A 24,187-nucleotide genomic window follows, 5' to 3' on the forward strand; every position below is an offset into this window, starting at 1 on the left:
GACCGTCATACAGTACACACAGCATAGCTGTTACCACCATACAGTACACACAGCATCGCTGTTACCACCATACAATACACACAGCATCGCTGTTAGCACCATACAGTACACACAGCATCACTGTTACCACCATACAGTACACACAGCATCGCTGTAACCACCATACAGTACACACAGCATCGCTGTTACCACCATACAGTACACACAGCATTGCTGTTACCATCATACAGTACACACAGCATCGCTGTTCCCACCATACAGTACACACAGCATTACTGTTACCACCATACAGTACACACAGCATTGCAGTGACCTCCATACAGTGCACACAGCATTGCTGTTACCACCATACAGTACACACAGAATCGCAGTGACCTCCATACAGTACACAGCATCGCAGTGACTGTCATACAGTATACAAAGCATCATAGTGATTGTCATACAGTACACACAGCATTGCAGTGACCGCCATACAGTACACACAGCATAGCTGTTACCGCCATACAGTACACACAGCATCACTGTTACCACCATACAGTACACACAGCATCGCTGTTACCACCATACAATACATACAGCATCGCTGTTACCACCATACAGTACACACAGCATCGCTGTTACCACCATACAGTACACACAGCATCCATCCCAGTGACCGCCATACAGTACACACAGCATTGCTGTTACCACCATACAGTACACACAGCATTGCTGTTACCATCATACAGCACACACAGCATCGCTGTTCCCACTATACAGTACACACAACATCGCTGTTCCCACCATACAGTACACACAGCATTACTGTTACCACCATACAGTACACACAGCATTGCAGTGAGCGCCATACAGTGCACACAGCATTGCTGTTACCACCATACAGTACACACAGAATCGCAGTGACCTCCATACTGTACACAGCATCGCAGTGACTGTCATACACTATACAAAGCATCGCAGTGACTGTCATACAGTATACAAAGCATCATAGTGATCGTCATACAGTACACACAGCATTGCAGTGACCGCCATACAGTGCACACAGCATAGCTGTTACCACCATACAGTACACATAGCATCGCTGTTACCACCATACTGTCACGGCTTGGCGTGCGCTTGGACCCGTAGTGGAGTCGGATGAGGAATGAGGACTTGTTTGCTGGTACTTGAAGGCAGCCGGCCTTAGGGGAGTATGACTCATGAAGCAGTGGCACGCGACGGGATCAGAACCAGGCTGCGAGACACTGGCGGAACTTAGAGACCCGGGGTAGGCTGGGTATAGCAGGTAGACGGGATCAGGAGACAGGTAGTAACAGGAGCAAACTGCACCAAGGCTGAGAGGGGAGTCTGCAGAAACACACTGGTACTGACACTTTAAATGAGCAAAGGAGCACAGAGAACTAGCTCACAGCATACGCTGTGATAGACGTTGCACTGGCAACTAAAGAGCCTCTGGACAGCCCTTTAGTACCCTCAGGTAGTGCAGGATTGGTTGCTAGCCTCCCCAGCCCAGACTGAACCTGATTGGCCAGAAACGACATGTGACCCAAATCCAAGATGGCCGCGCCCAGTGGTCACAGCATGGAAGCTCTGCCAGTCTCAGCCCCTCTCACCTGCCTCCAGATGGAAGCCCTTGGTCTGCGGAGACTCACAGCACCCAGCGCTATTCTCCAGGAACCTGCACCTCTGCTGGAAACACCATGCCACAGCGCCCGGAGCGGTAAGCGCCGCGATCTCAGCAGCCTGTCACCCCTGGTCGTGACAGTACCCCCTCCTTTAGGAGTGGCCTCTGGACACTTCTTCGGTTTAACAGGATTCTCAGAGTGAAACTTAAGCACTAGGCGAGGAGCGTAGACATCCTCAGCTTTCACCCAGCAACGTTCTTCGGGACCGTAACCTTTCCAATCCAGTAGATATTGGAGTTGCCCATAACGAAAACGAGAGTCCAGGACCTGTTTGATCTCGAACTCTACACCCCTCTCAGTCAAGACTTTGGGGGAGCGTGGCAGAGTCTTGCGAAAGCGATTCAGGATGAGAGGTTTCAGCAGGGAAATATGAAAGGAATTTGGTATTTTGAGGTAGGACGGAAGTTTTAATTTATAGGCTACTGGATTGATCACTTGAACGATGGGAAAAGGACCGATGAAACGAGGAGCAAATTTCATAGACGGCACTTTAAGGCGAAGATTACGAGTGGATAGCCATACTAAGTCACCTGTTTTTAGGTTGGGCACCGCTCTCCTTTTTTTGTCCGCTGTTAATTTATATCAAAGAGAGGCTTTTTGTAAGGAGGAATGGACCTGAGTCCAAATCTGAGAGAATTTCTGTAGGGTGGAGGTCACTGCTGGTACATCGAAGACTGGCAATTCTTGAAACTCTGGTACTCTGGGATACAGTCCAAAAACTATAAAGAATGGGGTTTGCCCCGTAGATGAATGATAGGAGCTGTTATGGGCAAATTCGGCCCAGGGTAAGGTGTCCGCCCAGTTGTCTTGTGATGAAGACATGTGAATTCTTAAGAAAGTCTCAAGGTCTTGATTGACCCTCTCTGTAGACCCATTAGACTGAGGATGGTAAGCTGTTGAAAAATTCAGTTTGATTTGAAAGATAGAACATATAGCTCTCCAAAATCTGGCTACGAACTGTACCCCTCTATCAGAAACAATCTCAGTTGGAAGTCCATGGAGACGGAAGATGTTGTCGACGAATAACTGAGCCAACTCTGGAGCAGATGGCAACTTCTTGAGGGGAACGAAATGAACCATTTTGGAGAAACGATCCACTACTACCCAGATGGTGGTAAACCCATTAGAAACAGGTAGATCCATTACAAAGTCCATGGAAAGGTGTGTCCAAGGATGGGTTGGTACTGACAGAGGTAGGAGTGTGCCGGCAGGAACCTGTCTGGATGTTTTATGTTGAGCACACTGTGGACAGGAGGCAATAAAAGCTTCAATTTCCGACTTCATAGCAGGCCACCAGTATGGTCGTTGCAGGAATTCCAAGGTCTTGCGTATGCCCGGGTGTCCGGCAAAACGAGAGGTATGAGCCCACTTCAAAAGCTGCTTGCGCATATCTGAGGCCACAAATGTCTTCCCGGGAGGAGGTTGAATGCAAGTGGTAGCGAATACTCTGGAGTCTAGAACTGGAGTTTCCTTATGACTTTCGGAAGATGTGTTGGAGGAGAGTGATCGAGAGAGGGCATCTGCTTTTTGATTTAGTGAGCCTGGGCGAAAAGTTAAAGTAAAATTGAAACGAGAAAAGAATATTGACCATTGAGCCAGGCGGGAACTCAGAGACTGAATATTTTTTAGGTATAGGAGATTCCGATGATCTGTATAAACGGTGATGGGATACATCGCGCCCTCAAGAAGATAACGCCACTCTTCAAAAGCTAGTTTCACAGCCAATAATTCCTGCTCTCCAATGGGATAATTCTTTTCTGCTTGGGAAAATTTCTTTGAGAAGAAGCCACAGGGATGAAACTTGCTATCCTCGAGTTTCTGGGATAGTACTGCCCCTACCGCTTCAGAAGAGGCGTCTACCTCAAGAAAGAATGGGTAGTTAATGTTGGGTTGTCTCAGCACGGGGGCGGAAATGAAGGCTTGCTTTAAGAGTTGAAAGGCAGTTTCAGCCTCTGGAGGCCATCGGGATGGATTTGCCCCCTTGCAAGTTAGGGCGGAAATGGGTGCCATGAGAGTGGAAAATCCTTTGATAAACCTTCGATAATAATTTGCGAAGCCCAAAAATCTTTGTACTGCCTTCAAAGAATTCGGACGAGACCAGTCCAATATTGCCTGAACTTTCTGGGGATCCATTTCAAGGCCGGCACCTGAAACGATGTAACCTAAAAAGGGAACTGAGGGAACTTCAAATACGCATTTTTCAGCTTTGCAGTACAAGTGGTTCTTTCGTAGGCGAGTTAACACCTCCCTGACTTGGGATCGATGTCTGACAATGTTGGAGGAGAATATCAGAATATCGTCGAGGTATACTACCACAGAGATATATAGTAAGTCCCGAAAGATCTCATTCACAAAGTTTTGGAACACAGCAGGAGCGTTACAGAGCCCAAAAGGCATTACCAGGTATTCAAAATGCCCGTCTCGAGTATTGAATGCTGTTTTCCATTCGTCCCCGGCTCGTATCCTAATGAGATTGTAGGCCCCTCTTAAATCCAGCTTGGTAAAAATAGTAACACTTTTTACTCGATCAAAAAGTTCGGTAATGAGGGGTATCGGGTAGCGATTTTTGATGGTTATATCGTTTAAGCCCCTGTAATCGATGCAAGGATGCAGGCCTCCATCCTTCTTAGACACAAAAAAGAATCCTGCCCCTGCCGGTGAGGAGGATGGTCGAATGAACCCCTTTTGTAGGTTCTCCTGGATGTATGCTGACATGGCTTCAGTCTCGGGTAGGGAGAGTGGGTAAGTACGACCTCGCGGAGGAGTTTTGCCAGGAATCAACTCAATAGGACAGTCCCACTCCCGATGAGGAGGCAGAATATCGGCTCCGGTCTTACAGAAGACATCGGAGAAGGAGCGATACTGGTAGGGAATTGGAGTAGTGGTTGCAATGTAACTATCTTTGACGGGTTTGATTTGAGGAAGGCAGGATACTTGACAAGTTTCTCCCCAGGACAAGATCTGCATGGTGCCCCAATCAATATTGGGGGAGTGCTTGCGTAACCAGGGGTATCCAAGGATGACCTCATGGGAGGCTTTGGGAATTACTAGGAATCGGATAGTTTCAGTGTGGAGAGCTCCGATACGAACTGGCACAGGAAGGGTACGTTGAGAGACGATTCCGTTGGTAATCTGAGTGCCATCTACAGCAGATAGAGTGATGGTGTGGTCGAGAGAGGAGACAGGAAGCCGGAGCCTCTGGACAAGTTCAGCGGTGATAAAATTTTCAGCGGCCCCTGAATCGAGGAGAGAAAGAACAGTTTTAGAACCAGTGGAGATCTCAAAAGTAATGGAGAGGGTAGATTCATTTTTTGACGGAGACGGAGACATCACTCCTAACCTGGTGTCTCCGGCACAGATTAGGATCGGGAGTTTCCCGGACGACGTGGGCAGGCTGCAACCATATGACTGGTCGACCCGCAGTACATGCATAGATTTTCTCGTCGGCGTCTTTGCCGTTCTTCTACCGTGAGGTGGGCCCGGTTAATCTGCATGGGTTCGTCACCCGCAGGTTCAGACGGAGGGAGGGTTGGAGTAGTGGTCGGCCGGAACCTAAAGCGATCTCCCCTAGTTTTTTCACTCTGGCGTTCTCTGTACCGCAAATCCACTTTATTGCAAAGGGAGATAAGATCATTGAGGGTAGCCGGCGGATCACGAGTGGCGAGGTCATCTTTTATGCGATCTGTCAATCCATTCCAAAAGGTGGAAGTCAGGGCTTCTTCATTCCATTTTAGTTCCGAAGCCAGCGTTTGAAATTGAATGATTTACTGACTGACTGGTCGGTTCCCTTGGCGAAGTCGCAGGATTTCCGTCGCCGCGGAGGTTGTTCTGCCGGGCTCGTCGAAAATCCTCCGGAAGGACGTGAGGAAATCCAGAGTAGTTGTCTAGTAACGGGTCGGACCTCTCCCAGAGAGGCGAAACCCAGTCCAGGGCAGAACAGGTCAGTAGAGACACTATATATGCCACTTTGGATTTTGGAGATGGAAAGTTCGCAGGCTGTAGTGTGAAGTGGACGTCACACTGGTTGAGAAACCCTCGGCACAACTTGGGGTTCCCGTCAAACTTATTGGGAGTCGGAAGGTGCAAATGAGATGGTGCAGGTGGAACAGGGACAGCTGGAGCTGCTGGCTGGTTGGTGGCGGCAGGCAAATTAACAGTAACCAGGGAAGCTTGCAGCGTATCCTGACGAAGAGACATTTCCTGCAGGAACTGAGCCATTTGGCGCTGAGACGCCTCTAGTCCCTCTAGGCGACTGGCGATACACTGGAGCAAGTCGGCCCTCAGATCCTGTCCACTGGCCGAATCCATCTGGCCAGTGCAAACTGTCACGGCTTGGCGTGCGCTTGGACCCGTAGTGGAGTCGGATGAGGAATGAGGACTTGTTTGCTGGTACTTGAAGGCAGCCGGCCTTAGGGGAGTATGACTCATGAAGCAGTGGCACGCGACGGGATCAGAACCAGGCTGCGAGACACTGGCGGAACTTAGAGACCCGGGGTAGGCTGGGTATAGCAGGTAGACGGGATCAGGAGACAGGTAGTAACAGGAGCAAACTGCACCAAGGCTGAGAGGGGAGTCTGCAGAAACACACTGGTACTGACACTTTAAATGAGCAAAGGAGCACAGAGAACTAGCTCACAGCATACGCTGTGATAGACGTTGCACTGGCAACTAAAGAGCCTCTGGACAGCCCTTTAGTACCCTCAGGTAGTGCAGGATTGGTTGCTAGACTCCCCAGCCCAGACTGAACCTGATTGGCCAGAAACGACATGTGACCCAAATCCAAGATGGCCGGGCCCAGTGGTCACAGCATGGAAGCTCTGCCAGTCTCAGCCCCTCTCACCTGCCTCCAGATGGAAGCCCTTGGTCTGCGGAGACTCACAGCACCCAGCGCTATTCTCCAGGAACCTGCACCTCTGCTGGAAACACCATGCCACAGCGCCCGGAGCGGTAAGCGCCGCGATCTCAGCAGCCTGTCACCCCTGGTCGTGACACATACAGTACACACAGCATCGCTGTTACCACCATACAATACACACAGCATCGCTGTTAGCACCATACAGTACACACAGCATCACTGTTACCACCATACAGTACACACAGCATCGCTGTAACCACCATACAGTACACACAGCATTGCTGTAACCACCATACAGTACACACAGCATCGCTGTTACCACCATACAGTACACACAGCATCGCTGTTACCACCATACAGTACACACAGCATCGCTGTTACCACCATACAGTACACACAGCATCGCTGTTACCACCATACAGTACACACAGCATTGCAGTGACCGCCATACAGTGCACACAGCATTGCTGTTACCACCATACAGTACACACAGAATCGCAGTGACCTCCATATAGTACACAGCATTGTAGTGACTGTCATACAGTATACAAAGCATCATAGTGATCGTCATACAGTACACACAGCATAGCTGTTACCACCATACAGTACACACAGCATAGCTGTTACCACCATACAGTACACACAGCATCACTGTTACCACCATACAGTACACACAGCATTACTGTTACCACCATACAATACACACAGCATCGCTGTTACCACCATACAGTACACACAGCATCGCTGTTACCACCATACAGTACACACAGCATCGCTGTTACCACCATACAGTACACACAGCATCCCAGTGACCGCCATACAGTACACACAGCATCCCAGTGACCGCCATACAGTACACACAGCATTGCTGTTACCACCATACAGTACACACAGCATCGCTGTTACCATCATATAGTACACACAGCATCGCTGTTCCCACGATACAGTAAACACAACATCACTGTTCCCACTATACAGTACACACAGCATTGCTGTTACCACCATACAGTACACACAGCATTGCAGTGACCGCCATACAGTGCACACAGCATTGCTGTTACCACCATACAGTACACACAGAATCGCAGTGACCTCCATACAGTACACATCATCGCAGTGACTGTCATACAGTATACAAAGCATCATAGTGATCGTCATACAGTACACACAGCATTGCAGTGACCGCCATACAGTGCACACAGCATAGCTGTTACCACCATACAGTACACACAGCATAACTGTTAACACCATACAGTACACACAGCATCGCTGTTACCACCATACAATACACACAGCATCGCTGTTAGCACCATACAGTACACACAGCATCACTGTTACCACCATACAGTACACACAGCATCGCTGTAACCACCATACAGTACACACAGCATCGGTGTTACCACCATACAGTACACACAGCATCGCTGTTACCACCATACAGTACACACAGCATCGCTGTTACCACCATACAGTACACACAGCATCCATCCCAGTGACCGCCATACAGTACACACAGCATTGCTGTTACCACCATACAGTACACACAGCATTGCTGTTACCATCATACAGCACACACAGCATCGCTGTTCCCACCATACAGTACACACAACATCGCTGTTCCCACCATACAGTACACACAGCATTACTGTTACCACCATACAGTACACACAGCATTGCAGTGACCGCCATACAGTGCACACAGCATTGCTGTTACCACCATACAGTACACACAGAATCGCAGTGACCTCCATACAGTACACAGCATCGCAGTGACTGTCATACACTATACAAAGCATCGCAGTGACTGTCATACAGTATACAAAGCATCATAGTGATCGTCATACAGTACACACAGCATAGCTGTTACCACCATACAGTACACACAGCATCGCTGTTACCACCATACAATACACACAGCATCGCTGTTAGCACCATACAGTACACACAGCATCGCTGTTACCACCATACAGTACACACAGCATCGCTGTAACCACCATACAGTACACACAGCATTGCTGTAACCACCATACAGTACACACAGCATCGCTGTTACCACCATACAGTACACACAGCATCGCTGTTACCACCATACAGTACACACAGCATTGCTGTAACCACCATACAGTACACACAGCATTGTTGTTACCACCATACAGTACACACAGCATCGCTGTTCCCACCATACAGTACACACAGCATTACTGTTACCACCATACAGTACACACAGCATTGCAGTGACCGCCATACAGTGCACACAGCATTGCTGTTACCACCATACAGTACACACAGAATCGCAGTGACCTCCATATAGTACACAGCATTGTAGTGACTGTCATACAGTATACAAAGCATCATAGTGATCGTCATACAGTACACACAGCATAGCTGTTACCACCATACAGTACACACAGCATAGCTGTTACCACCATACAGTACACACAGCATCACTGTTACCACCATACAGTACACACAGCATCGCTGTTACCACCATACAATACACACAGCATCGCTGTTACCACCATACAGTACACACAGCATCACTGTTACCACCATACAGTACACACAGCATCGCTGTTACCACCATACAGTACACACAGCATCCCAGTGACCGCCATACAGTACACACAGCATCCCAGTGACCGCCATACAGTACACACAGCATCCCAGTGACCGCCATACAGTACACACAGCATTGCTGTTACCACCATACAGTACACACACAGCATTGCAGTGACCGCCATACAGTGCACACAGCATTGCTGTTACCACCATACAGTACACACAGAATCGCAGTGACCTCCATACAGTACACATCATCGCAGTGACTGTCATACAGTATACAAAGCATCATAGTGATCGTCATACAGTACACACAGCATTGCAGTGACCGCCATACAGTGCACACAGCATAGCTGTTACCACCATACAGTACACACAGCATAACTGTTAACACCATACAGTACACACAGCATCGCTGTTACCGCCATACAATACACACAGCATCGCTGTTAGCACCATACAGTACACACAGCATCACTGTTACCACCATACAGTACACACAGCATCGCTGTTACCACCATACAGTACACACAGCATCGCTGTTACCACCATACAGTACACACAGCATCCATCCCAGTGACCGCCATACAGTACACACAGCATTGCTGTTACCAGCATACAGTACACACAGCATTGCTGTTACCACCATACAGTACACACAGCATCGCTGTAACCACCATACAGTACACACAGCATCGGTGTTACCACCATACAGTACACACAGCATCGCTGTTACCACCATACAGTACACACAGCATCGCTGTTACCACCATACAGTACACACAGCATCCATCCCAGTGACCACCATACAGTACACACAGCATTGCTGTTACCAGCATACAGTACACACAGCATTGCTGTTACCTTCATACAGCACACACAGCATCGCTGTTCCCACCATACAGTACACACAACATCGCTGTTCCCACCATACAGTACACACAGCATTACTGTTACCACCATACAGTACACACAGCATTGCAGTGACCGCCATACAGTGCACACAGCATTGCTGTTACCACCATACAGTACACACAGAATCGCAGTGACCTCCATACAGTACACAGCATCGCAGTGACTGTTATACACTATACAAAGCATCGCAGTGACTGTCATACAGTATACAAAGCATCATAGTGATCGTTATACAGTACACACAGCATAGCTGTTACCACCATACAGTACACACAGCATCGCTGTTACCACCATACAATACACACAGCATCGCTGTTAGCACCATACAGTACACACAGCATCACTGTTACCACCATACAGTACACACAGCATCGCTGTAACCACCATACAGTACACACAGCATCACTGTTACCACCATACAGTACACACAGCATTGCTGTTAGCACCATACAGTACACACAGCATCACTGTTACCACCATACAGTACACACAGCATCGCTGTAACCACCATACAGTACACACAGCATCGCTGTTATCACCATACAGTACACACAGCATTGCTGTTACTACCATACAGTACACACAGCATTGTTGTTACCACCATACAGTACACACAGCATCGCTGTTCACACCATACAGTACACACAGCATTACTGTTACCACCATACAGTACACACAGCATTGCAGTGACCGCCGTACAGTGCACACAGCATTGCTGTTACCACCATACAGTACACATAGAATCGCAGTGACCTCCATATAGTACACAGCATTGTAGTGACTGTCATACAGTATACAAAGCATCATAGTGATCGTCATACAGTACACACAGCATAGCTGTTACCACCATACAGTACACACAGCATCACTGTTACCACCATACAGTACACACAGCATCGCTGTTACCACCATACAATACACACAGCATCGCTGTTACCACCATACAGTACACACAGCATCCCAGTGACCGCCATACAGTACACACAGCATCCCAGTGAACACCATACAGTACACACAGCATTACTGTTACCACCATACAGTACACACAGCATTGCAGTGACCACCATACAGTGCACACAGCATTGCTGTTACCACCATACAGTACACACAGAATCGCAGTGACCTCCATACAGTACACAGCATCGCAGTGACTGTCATACACTATACAAAGCATCGCAGTGACTGTCATACAGTATACAAAGCATCATAGTGATCGTCATACAGTACACACAGCATAGCTGTTACCACCATACAGTACACACAGCATCGCTGTTACCACCATACAATACACACAGCATCCCTGTTACCACCATACAGTACACACAGCATCGCTGTAACCACCATACAGTACACACGGCATCGGTGTTACCACCATACAGTACACACAGCATCGCTGTTACCACCATACAGTACACACAGCATCGCTGTTACCACCATACAGTACACACAGCATAGCAGTTATGGGGCCTTTTGACCAGTAGAAGAAAATGTGAGGTTGTCTTGTGTTTTTTGAAGAGCAGAATGTGTATAAGTCACAATTTATCAACAGCTGGCATTGTGAGAGTCAATCTGAAAGGTGGGGGCTAGGAGGGCTGTTGCAGGACTATAAAGGGGGGTATCCACTACGCGACCTGAAAGTCTGAACGTCCAGCATTCAGACCTTCAGGTCGCCGAGGTGCAGTGCCCGCACTGAACGCCGATCCGTGCAGGAGCCCAACTTCCTATCCCTGAACATGCCGAACCTGACGTCCGTCGTCAGGTTGACGGGCATGTTCAGTAGACAGTCGGGGTAGGACCCAGCGTGCACGAGCATCGCAGGTCCTTACCGGCTATCCATTACCCGACTTTGTTAACAATGTGAACAAAACCTCCTGGTTTTGGTCGGATTGTTCACAAAGTCGGGTAATGGATAGGCCCCTTAAGAGTGCAGCTCTTCCAAAACAACTTGTCACTCATTGGGGATCAGATGTAAGTGCTGAGTGCACCAGGATATTCATGTGGGTGAAATCCCCCACCCCATCAGCAGTGCTGAGATCTTTATTGTAAATTGTCTTAGGAGCTCTAAGTTAGTTCTCTTTTATTTTTAGAAAATATTTGCATTATAATCTGTTTGTCATTTTATTAATATTTTTGTAACTAAGCCTTGAAAATATTTTTTGGGATTAAACACATTTAATCTAGCATATTCTTCATGATTCTTATTGAACGTGCGAGCCTGTGAGGCCCATTCTACATATCTGTGGGTAATTTAATGTGATTTATGAATAATCTGTTTGGAGATCGCAGAACTCGAGAAAAATCTGCGTGGAGGCAGAAGAATGGTGTATTTTGGTAAGTGACCGCGGTGCACCGGCGTCACGACCAGCTGATCCAGATTGTTGTATCTGTGAGTCAGCCCGGGTTCGTGACAGCAGGCATGTTGGGACCTTTTCCGAGGCGTGCCCTAGTGAGCCTTTGCGAATTAGTTTGCAGCTGCATAGGCCCCGATGTTTTAGGAGAGCCGTTCCGCCTGAGACAACATAGGCACGTATCGGAGTTTGATGTGCAACCGATGTTCCCGATTTTGTATGTGAGGGTCGGATGTCAGATGCTGGAGGTGGACGTCTCAGTGCAGAAGGTGGCGGCTGAGTCATTTGCATATTTTTGCAAGTCTGCTGCATACGGAATCACAGTCAGACCGGGATTGGTGTACATCTCTGAAGCAGGCCCTAAATCTGGGTAAAAATAAGCCCCTTCCACCCAGTGGCAAACGCAGGATTTCCAGAGGGGGGTTTCCAAATGCTTAATTTTAGAGCGAGTGCGGCCTGTCAATGAAGAGGGCAGAATTAACTTAACCAGCTTTAATAAGCGTCATACAAAGTGTATTGTGTGTATTAATTCCAGCATATACAGGACCAGTGATCACAGTAAGCCATTAGATGCGTCGGTAGGCCATCCTGCCTGAGGTGAACGTATTTATTTTAGATGTGGGCACCATTCCAGACTATTGGAGCAAGTTCAGGAGCCTGGAGGAACAGAAGAAGAACCTACCGTAGCACGGCCCTGGACATATATGTACATATTTGGCTCTATAGCAGTGCATCTCTAACAGTGCATGTTTTCCACATCTTCTAGTTGATGCACAGGTTATTTATTACTGGCTGATACATGTTGAATGATCCACAGGTAGTGCTAATTATTTCATTTGTGATATTGACAACATCATGCAGCACTAGTAACAATCTATTATATTACTATTTCTATTGTGGTCATGGTGTGGGCTGGGGAGGGGGGTTTTCAGGCAGACGGAAACCCCCCCTGCGTTTGCCTATGCCACCAGTCTCCAAACCACGTCCACATTCATAGTCCTGTGTACAGTAATGTGTAACCTTAGGGGGCATGCATTGCAAGCAGCTTGTATTTAGCAGCAGTTCTCCTGTACGCATATGGCTTTCTTAAGGCGCTGTGTTTTGTATGTTCAACTGAGACTCCTATTCTGCGGGTATCCAAATACAATTAAAGCAAAATGATTTTATTACCAAGAGTACGTAGCTGTGTTCTTTTACATATTTAATTATATTGCTCATTATGATGTAAAAAAAACCCCACTAACTGCAATAGCCACGGCAACATTGAAATATGCACATTCTTTATTTCTTGCAATGAAAATGACATTTATTATCTGCATAAAATCCGAGTGTTAGAAGAATGTGAGAGCGACGTGCCGCAGTTACCTGAGGACTAGCCCGGATTACAGCTGACATGCTTTGTTAGGAGACAATTCATATAACGAACCGTAATCTCTCCCAGCAAAGCAGACTGCAATTTATATGTATAAATAAAATATACAATATCCTGCACGGTTTTATGTTTCTTTTCTGTTTTACGCCCGGATTACCATAAATCCATTCAATAAAATGGAAGCAATATTTGTGTTTTTTCACTTTTTATTTTGAATCCAAGGAGTTTTTTGATAGAAAAAGAAAAGATCCACTATGAGAAACCAGTCCTAATATTCCCACTATGGGAAACCAATCGTTATGTTCCCACTATGGGAAGCCAGTCCTAATATTCCCACTATGGGAAACCAATCGTTATATTCCCACTATGGGAAACCAGTCCTAATATTCCCACTATGAGAAACCAGTCCTAATATTCCCATTATGAGAAACCAGTCCTAATATTCCCACTATGGGAAACCAGTCCTAATATTCCCACTATGAGAAACCAGTCCTAATATTCCCACTATGGGAAGCCAGTCCTAATATTCCCATTATGAGAAACCAGTCCTAATATTCCCACTATGGGAAAGGAAACCAATCGTTATATTCCCACTATGGGAAACCAATCGTTATATTCCCACTATGGGAAACCAATCATTATATTCCCACTATGGGAAGCCAATCGTTCTATTCCCACTATGGGAAACCAGTCATTATATTCCCACTATGGGAAACTAGTCCTAATATTCCCATTATGAGAAACCAGTCCTAATATTACCACTATGGGAAGCCAGTCCTAATATTACCACTATGGGAAGCCAGTCCTAATATTACCACTATGGTAAGCCAATTGATATATTGCCACTATGGGAAACCAATCGTTATGTTCCCACTATGGGAAGCCATCCTAATATTTCCACTATGGGAAACCAATCGTTATATTCCCACTATGGGATACCAATCGTTATATTCCCACTATGGGAAGCCAATCCTAATATTCACACTATAGGAAGCCAATCATTATATTCCCACTATGGGAAACCAATCGTTATGTTCCCACTATGGGAAGCCATCCTAATATTTCCACTATGGGAAACCAATCGTTATATTCCCACTATGGGAAGCCAATCGTTATATATTCCCACTATGGGAAGCCAATCATTATATATATTCCCAATATGGGAATCCCATCATTATATTGACACTATGAGAAACCAATCATTATATTCCCACATGGGAAGCCAATCCTAATATTTCCACTATGGGAAACCAAACTTTATATTCCTACTATGGGAAGCCAATTGATATATTGCCACTATGGGAAACCAATCGTTATGTTCCCACTATGGGAAGCCATCCTAATATTTCCACTATGGGAAACCAATCGTTATGTTCCCACTATGGGAAGCCATCCTAATATTTCCACTATGGGAAACCAATCGTTATATTCCCACTATGGGAAGCCAATCGTTATATTCCCACTATGGGAAGCCAAATGTTATATATTCCCACTATTGGGAGCCAATTGTTTTATTACCACTATGGCAAACCAGTCATTATATTCCCACTATAGCAAACCAGTTGTTATATTCCCACTATGGCAAACCAGTCGTTATATTCCCACTATGGGAAGCCAATCCTAATATTCACACTATATGAAGCCAATCCTAATATTCCCACTATGGGAAACCAATCCTAATATTCCTACTATGGTAAGCCAATCCTAATATTCCCACTATGGGAAGCCAGTCCTTATATTCCCAATATGGGAAACCAATCGTTATATTCCCACTATGGGAAGGCAATACTAATATTCCCACTATGGGAAGCCAATCATTATATATTCCCACTATGGGAAGCCAATCGTTATATATTCCCACTATGGGAAGCCAATCGTTAAATTCCCACTATGGGAAGCCTATCCTAATATTCCCACTATGGGAAGCCAGTCGTTATATCCCACCTGTGTATGAAATAATAAAAACAAATAGCGGGAATAGAAAATGGTTTTTACATTTGCTTAGAGAAAAACAAGTCAGGGCGGTTCTTTGAAATCCCTTTGCCACTGCCCAGTTCTCGCGCTATTGCAGGCCATGAAACGGGTAACCCCGGCACCAGGGCTGCCATCAGTAATTGTGGGGCCCGGGACTGACAAAATAGGCAGGTTCCCCCCACCCAACTCCTCCTTCCCCTACCCCCCACAACCCCCCTTCCGTCCACTACCTTAGTCATACACAATAAAAAAAAACTACAAATATTTTGTCCAAAAATTAATAGACCAGACCAGTGCTCAGACTGCCCTTTCCAGCTTTTTCCAAATTCTCACCCTCCCTGATTAAATATGACTGGACTAGACCAGACTGCCCTCCCCAGCTTTTTCCCACTTACTGTACTTACCTTATTTCCTCAAAGGCTCCGAGTCCCTTCTTCTCCCCCAACAGTCCTGCTCCTCACTCGTCGGCGTCACAGCTCCTCCGACCTCACCCTCCAGCGGCGCACGCATGTCCAGAGCAAACTTTATTAAACAGCAGTATGTCCTTTAGCTGTAGGTTGGTGGAGCAGCCCAGCCTCCAATTACTTAGAAGGAACCGGGCTGGCGGCGGGTGGTGGCAGTGGTCGGGCTTTTGTTAAAGGTGTAGTGTGGGGCTGCAGGCTGTGCAGCCAGCGGTAGGAGCAGGTGGGCGCCCCCCATTCTTCCAGGGTCCAGGCCCGGATTTCCAGTCCCGGCAACCCCGCCCTGATGTTGGCCCTGCCCGGCACAAATACTACTGTTCTCTCCTGGTGTAACCCAGGCGCATATACTACTGTTCTCTCCTGGTGTTACCCAGGTACATATACTACTGTTCTCTCCTGGTATAACCCAGGCACATATACTACTGTTCTCTCCTGGTGTAACCCAGGCACATATACTACTGTTCTCTCCTGGTGTAACCCAGGCACATACACTACTGTTCTCTCCTGGTGTAACCCAGGTGCATATATTGCTGTTCTCTCCTGGTGTAACCCAGGCGCATATACTACTGTTCTCTCCTGGTGTAACCCAGGCACATATACTACTGTTCTCTCATGGCGTAACCCAGGCACATATACTCCTGTTCTCTCCTGGTGTAACCCAGGCACATATACTACTGTTCTCTCTTGGTGTAACCCAGGCGCATTCACTACTGTTCTCTCCTGGTGTAACCCAGGCACATATACTACTGTTCTCTCCTGGTGTAACCCAGGTGCATATACTACTGTTCTCTCCTGGTGTAACCCAGGCGCATACACTACTGTTCTCTCCTGGTGTAACCCAGGCACATATACTACTGTTCTCTCCTGGTGTAACCCAGGCACATATACTACTGTTCTCTCCTGGTGTAACCCAGGCACATATACTACTGTTCTCTCCTGGTGTAACCCAGGCACATATACTACTGTTCTCTCCTGGTGTAACCCAGGCACATTTTTCTGGGTACATTTGCGCTTGCGATTTAGGTGCAATTTCCATCCAACACTACATGAGCCCCCTCTTCGCGTTTGCATAGTGGAGCTACTGGTATAAAGCAATGTGATGAATGCAGTTCTGTTCAAAGGTTGTTTTCATACATTTTTATTGTTGGGATAAAATGATCAGACCCTCTTTGCATATGACATTTAGTTTATATATACTGTACTCTGCAGAAGTGAGGAACCTGCGATGTGTGTCGTGCAGTCATTATAGGATTCCAAGCAACAGTAGGACAGTAGTATCAAGGGTCTTACAGCACTGCTGAAAGCCACATAGGGGGGCCTGCTGCACTGCACACAGGGTGCATTGTGTGGAACCCCACTTAATCCAGGGGACTCTGTGTACCGCACACCCTGCACTCATTATAGATACGCCACTCTGCCTCTATACTAAGACCGCATACTTGTCTACTCTCCCAATTCGGCCGGGAGCCTCCCGAAAATCGGGTGGCACTTCCGGACGACCGGAAAAGCAGGCAAGCCTCCCAGCGGAATCGGTATGAAATACCGCCGGTTCGATTCCCAGCAGCGCCTGGCAGACAAAAGCAGAGTTCCCGGCAGCGGAAGCCCGACAGCGCTGGAAATCCCGATCGGCGCTAAGGTAAGTATAAACTAACCTAACCCTAACCCTCCTTAGGGGTGACTAACCCTAACCTCCCCCCCAAGTGCCTAACCCTAATCCCCCCTCTAAGTGCCTAACCCTAACACCTCCTTCCCCGCTGCCTAAACCTAAGTCCCCCGGGGAAGTGCCTAATCCTAACCTTCCCTCAGACGTGCCTAACCCTCCCTCCCCCTAACCTAACCCTCCCGGGGTGGTGCCTAACCCTAACCATCCCTCTCCCTAGCCTAACCCTGCCAGGGGGGTGCCTAACCCTAAGTGCCCCAGGGTGCCCTAAACCTAGCCCTCTCCCCCCGCAGCTGTCCACTCGCCCTGCATTTCACCCTCGCCGGGATATGACAGTCAGGAAGCCGTCTGTCGGGATTCCAGCAGCCAGCTTCCCAATTTTATACCCTCCCGGCCAGCCGCCGAACCTTTCCGGACCCCCGCAATCCCCACTGGTGATGTCAGTAGGTGGACTTCCTGCTCTATTAGAGGAGAAAGTCTACTGGAGCTTGAGGCAACGAGATCCTACATCAAGGGTCTCGTCGCAAGCCCAATGGTCGCGATGGTCTTGACCATCGCGATCATCACCTGGCCGCTCGCATTAGCTGTGGGTGGTAACCCAAAGCTATGCGAGTGGTCAAGAGGCCGCAACTAAAAAAACAAACGCCCGCTCTGATTCAGAGCCTCTGAATCAGGGCCTCAGCTAGTAATTAAAGATCTGTCTCCAGCAATAGTGACCTCATGTCTGGTTTCCCCCACCCAAAGTGCAGATATCCCTGGTTCCTATACATACTGGGTGGGGGGTTCCTGTATTCCGGCCAAGGAAGTGGACTGTGACATCACAGGAATGACTCACCTTTAGCGTAATACATGGGGAGCGTGGGGGTTAGAGTTTTGTGACGAGCATGGATATCCCCATTGATAATATTTAGTAGTTGGTCAGATTTCCAAAGGGAAATGTCTTCTGTTACTGGGAGATCTAAGCTTCTCTATTAACAATTTTTTACAGAGTGTAACACATCACAAACACTATAATAAGCGACAGCGAGAGAACTGTATCTATTAAGCCTGGCAGGTACATTTTCAGTCGGACTCTGCATCTAATTAATCCAGGTTAAAGCCAAGTGAATTACTTCATCTTATGTCTACTGTCATAACCCACAAATAGTCTCCCTATGGTCCTCCAGTTCTGTGACGGCCTCAGAGCCGCACTTTGCCTAAACCTCTTATAGACGGACCAGTATGCCGTTCGTTGTGTAACGTTAATTCTTCTTTTTTTCTCCAGCCTCTACAACTCAACTGCGGCCATTGCGCAATCGTTTCGAATTCGGGACAGATGATTGGTCAGAAGGTAGGACGTGAAATTGACCATTCTTCTTGCATATGGAGGATGAACAATGCTCCAACAAGGGGCTATACGGAAGACGTGGGGAGACGGACCAACATCCGGGTGGTGTCCCATACCAGCGTTCCTCTCTTGCTTAAGGACCCTGATTATTTCTTCAAGGAAACCAATGACACTATCTACGTCATATGGGGTCCGTTCAGGAACATGCGACAAGATGGAAAAGGGATAGTGTACAACATGTTAAGGAAAATGGTGGAGAATTACAGCAGTGCTAAAGTTTACCTAACAACCGAGATGCGCATGAACTACTGCGACCGAATCTTCAAGCAGGAGACCGGGAGAGATCGGTGAGTTGCACGCTTTACTTTGGGGCATCTTAATATTAATGTCCGCAGTATAATATCGTACAAAGGGAGCGATTCATTCAGCAGCGTATTTTCAATTTTCACCCCGTGCGATAATGTTCTGCCACTTCCCGTATTCGTCGCCTGCGGCTTTTTTTGCCACCTGTTGCTCATCAAAAGTAAATTGCAGCAGGATTTGTGTAGGTTTGTATTTTTTTACTATTATTCTTTATTTTATACACGAAAATCTATGCTTATAATAAAGTTGTAATGGTTGTGTCTGTACATAGACATTTTTACAGAAATGTAGAACTTGGGACTGTGTATGAACTATGGAGGCAAACATTTTTTTTTTTTCTGAATTTCTGTTTGTTCCGGCATCACGCAAAAACTACGGGATGAATTTAGATTGAGTTTTCAATATTGTATAGAAAGAACTAAGAAACTGTATTATCTCAATGTGACATCAGGGAGAGGGGCAATAAAAGGAAAACCAGATGCTTGACACTTGGTGCGCACAGTGTGCAGGCTCCTCAAGCCAAAAATGACTAGATGTATATAAATATACTGTTTTGGGAGGACAAAAACTATGGAGACAAGAAATTTTTTTATCGGAATTTGCTCAGGCTACTCCAAAATGACTATATGTATATAAATATATAATATATATATATATACTCACCCCAAACACAAACAGTTATATATGTATGCATATAGAAATACATAGATATGTCTCAAGATCTTTTTCAGAGGAAAATTACGCACTAATCAGGCAGCTTATCTTAACTCATGAATTTGCAGTATGAATGTCAATCCAGTAGATGGCGTACCAAGAGAAATACTATATATCATAGAGGCGCTGCTCATGTTACTTGCAATCTTTCAGTGTTACTGTAAGTAGCAATGGATTTGGGTTCCATTGCTACTGACCTGTGAGATTGATTGCCCTTTGAATTGGATTTTGTGGTTTACATAAAAAATTAGAAAACTGTGGACTCATAGTTTTCAAAGACATTTTATGATCAATGTCTACAATATAAAATATACATCACAATATTAGATGCCACAACTGTCTTTGTAAAATTAGTTCCACTGAACAACAACAGGCATCCACGCGAGCAAAGCTGCTGGAAAACGCTAGTATATCACACATGCCGCCTTTCTGCTGTCAGGCTTCTACAGATCGGGGGCGTGAAACGGCGATAATGCAGCATTGGGGGCAGAGCATGGGGCATGACCACGCATACGTGACATTATGGCCCCATCCCCTCTTAATCCCTATTAACGGCATTGTGAAGCAGGGGGCGGGGCCACAATGACGTGGTTCAGCGCAAACCGCATCACCGCCCCTCACCCCCCCCCCCGGTGTGTATTTGAGGGAATGTGGAGCAAAGCTAGAGTGTGGCGGCTGGCCTGGAGAATTGTCTACTTTTCCTTGGGGATGGGAGTGCCACCCGATTTTCGGGGAAACTCTCTGCCATCCCGGAAGAGTGGGCATGTATGTAGTGTATTATATATTCATATTATTATTGCATTTTTAAAAATTTTCAGAAAAAATCTTCATATAGTGTTGACTTTCAACATAACACAAACATAAACAGCCGGAGAGCTTACAGTCACATGCGGAGCAGGAGAAATATTGTAGCGTTGGAGAGCAGAGTTTGCAGGAAGTTGTCCTGAATAATTTGGATAATAAATAAGGCAGCAGGTTGGTGTGTGGGGGTATGTTTCATATAAAACCTCTGTTTTTTTACCACACCACATTGACTACAATTTTAAATGCAAACAGATGACTTAAAAGCAGATTTAGCCATTGGCTGGCTTGTTACCTAGGAACAATAAATTAGCAGCTGGGCGATTCCACACGATTAGCAAAACAATTCGCTGTTTGCAGGAAGAGGTCACAAACAAAATTAACATTCAGTAATGGACATGACAGAAATTCAGCACAATTTATTAATATGCAGCGATTACACAGATTTTCTATCGCCATTTATCGCAATGACAGAAAATGTGTTTATTATTCAAATATCACTGCCGCTGGTAATACTGGGCAGGATTACAGAAAAAAAAAGGGATTTGCCCTCCAGCACACTGTAGCAATATCAACAAAAATACTTGAATCCTATATAATAGTAGAATTTCAGAGGTATTAGTTACAAACATTTGCAAATATATGAATGAGCTCCAGGCCAGCGTCAAGGCTCCTCTATACTGGCGTCCCTAACATTATGGGGTTCACATCCGAGGCGCAGGGAACCCCAAAAGAATCTAGCCAAGGACTATCCCCAGGGCATCACACGAAAAGGGGAAAAAAGGTGATAGTGATGTGTAAAGATTAATCAATAAGTGTTAATATGATGAGAAAGAGTTAAAATTACTTAAATAATAGACAAATAATTATACAAGTGATTAAAAATATCTATGTGAATTAAGTGGTGATGCCCTGAAAAAGGCCCAGCCAGAGCAACTCCGGGGGCAGCACACCCAAACGCTCACAACAAAATAATTGTTGCTACCTATTAGTAGCACCCACTCTGGGTCATATAATTGCAAATTAATGTACTGCATAATAACAGCACATGTATAAGCTGAGAGCAGACTCACCTAGAAGGTACCCCAGAAACCTCCACATGGCACTATATGGACCAGCACATCTTCCCAATGCTGGCTCCCTATTATTTATGTAATTTTAACTCTTTCTCATCATATTAACACTTATTGATTAATCTTTACACATCTATACTTTACACTTCACTATCACCCTTTTTCCCCCATAATGTTAGGGACGCCAGTATAGAGGAGCCTTGACGCTGGCCTGGCGCTTATTCATGTATTTGCAAATGTATGTAACTAATACCTCTGAATTTCTATTATTATGTAGGATTCAAGTATTGTTGTTGATATTGCTGCAGTGTGCTGGAGGGCAAATCCTTTTTTTCTACTTCAGGGTCCATAGGGTATCCACAGGATACCTTGGGGTATAGGTGTGACGTCAGTCGCTGGGCACCATAGAGTTAAGCTTTTCAGCCTCCCAGGATGCAGTAGGGTCCCCCTCCTATACCCCGCCCCCGAGCCAAGGCACCTCAGTTTAGTTTGGTGCCCGGCCGGAGTCGGGTGCACCTGTCGGAGTGGGGGCTAGAAGAGCCCCTGAAGCTTTCTTCTATGCAGCTGTGGCTGCACATCTGGATGTACAGCATGGACAGTCAGTCCTGACGTCCATGCTGTCTTCCCTACACCCCCGCCGGTACCAGAACGCCGGTACCGATCCGGGGATGCTGGTGAGCATCTGGGGTCACAGCTAGCGGTGACCCCAGATGTTCCGGACCATGGCCGGATTCAAGGGGGACAAAGGTAAGCAGCGGGGTCCCGCGGTGGGTCCCCGCTGGTCACATGGTCCTAAGTCCCCAGGCAGGGGGCTCCCTGGGGACTGGCTGCAGCGTGGAGCCAGGCGACCAACCTGCGCTTCCACTACCCCCTGGGACAGCGGACCGCAGCAGAGCGGTAGCGCTGCGGCGTCCCAGGGGTTAAATGCATGCCAGGGGAGCGCGCCTTCCCTGTCTCACAGCCGGCGCCTCCCCCGCTGCACACAGCCCTCTCTGCACGCTGCCGACTGGTCCTGTGGCAGCCCTCCTCCCCCAGGCCAGCCTCCTCTCTGCTCCTCGGTGGCCATCTTCTCCTGAACGCATGGTGAACACTGCTGGAAGCCTGGAAGGAAGCATCGTGGTCTGGGTCCCCCTGCATACCTCTCCTCCGCTGTGGTCAGGTCTGTGTATGCATCGCTGTGTCCTACCAGGCCCTGTGTCTGCGTAGTTGAGTGATCAGCGCTGTTAGCGCAGGAATTGATTTTCTTTGCATTGTATGTGACTGTGCTAGCGCTGCTGCCTGTAACTTTTCTTCTAAACTGTCAGCTTTATTACTATCCCTGTTCTTTCTGCTAAGCCCTTGCGGTGCGGTGCTGCAGGGTGGTCTCTCGCCTATTTGATATATAATTGGTGAGAGGGGTCACATACTTGGTGCCATCATGTCTGAAAGTGATTTTCCCCTCCGGCTACAGTGTACTACGTGTAAAGTACCGTTAGCGGAGGGGGAGGGTAGCGCGGAGGGCCTTTGCCGGCAGTGTTTTTCCATGGCGCGGCCTCTTACGGTTACAGCACCGGTACAGGAGCCGCCCTGGGCTTGTTTCGCTCAGGCGCTTACAGCCTTAGTGGGCCAGTTAGCTCCGCAGCCCGCGTTTACACCGATGGGTTTGTCCCAGCAGTCAGTGGTGTCGTCACCCATGCAGGGTTTCCCACGACAATTGATGGTACCCCACAGTCTCCCTATTTCCCCGCTCCCGGTTTCTTAGGAGCCAGCGTGGGTTAACTCCCTGGCGAGTTCTGTACAGCACTTGTCGGATGTGTTGCAAGGGGAGTCTGTGATGCGGCCGCATAATCGGCCGGTGGCGTCTCTGTCGGCTCCTTATGAGGATGACGAGGGGACGTCTGATGATGGGGAGATTCTGGATCCTTACTATCAGGAACCTCTCCATACTAAGGACGCTGATGCTAAGTCCAAAGTGTATATTCCTGGACTTATTCGGGCGGTCCGCACAGCCTTGGTGATTGAGGACGAAGTTCCCCCAGCGGCTAAATCTAAGTATGCCTTTTTCAAAGATGTGAAGGGCGATGCCACAGTCTTTCCTCTT

At 47.1% G+C, this 24,187-nt stretch overlaps 1 protein-coding gene across 1 annotated transcript in view; it reads left to right on the forward strand.

Annotated features, from left to right (window-relative positions):
- Positions 1–24,187, forward strand: part of ST6GALNAC3 (ST6 N-acetylgalactosaminide alpha-2,6-sialyltransferase 3) — a gene marked incomplete at its 5' end in the record, with an annotated part of 350,326 nt that overhangs the window by 112,175 nt on the left and 213,964 nt on the right. The window contains one exon of the mRNA XM_088465053.1: positions 19,094–19,503. Coding sequence (XP_088321179.1) covers positions 19,094–19,503 — 410 coding nt within the window. The remainder of the gene's footprint in view (positions 1–19,093; positions 19,504–24,187) is intronic.

This window comes from Taudactylus pleione, unplaced genomic scaffold (genome assembly GCF_031769625.1).
Source record: "Taudactylus pleione unplaced genomic scaffold, aTauple2 ptg001834l, whole genome shotgun sequence".
Lineage (NCBI taxonomy): Eukaryota > Metazoa > Chordata > Amphibia > Anura > Myobatrachidae > Taudactylus > Taudactylus pleione.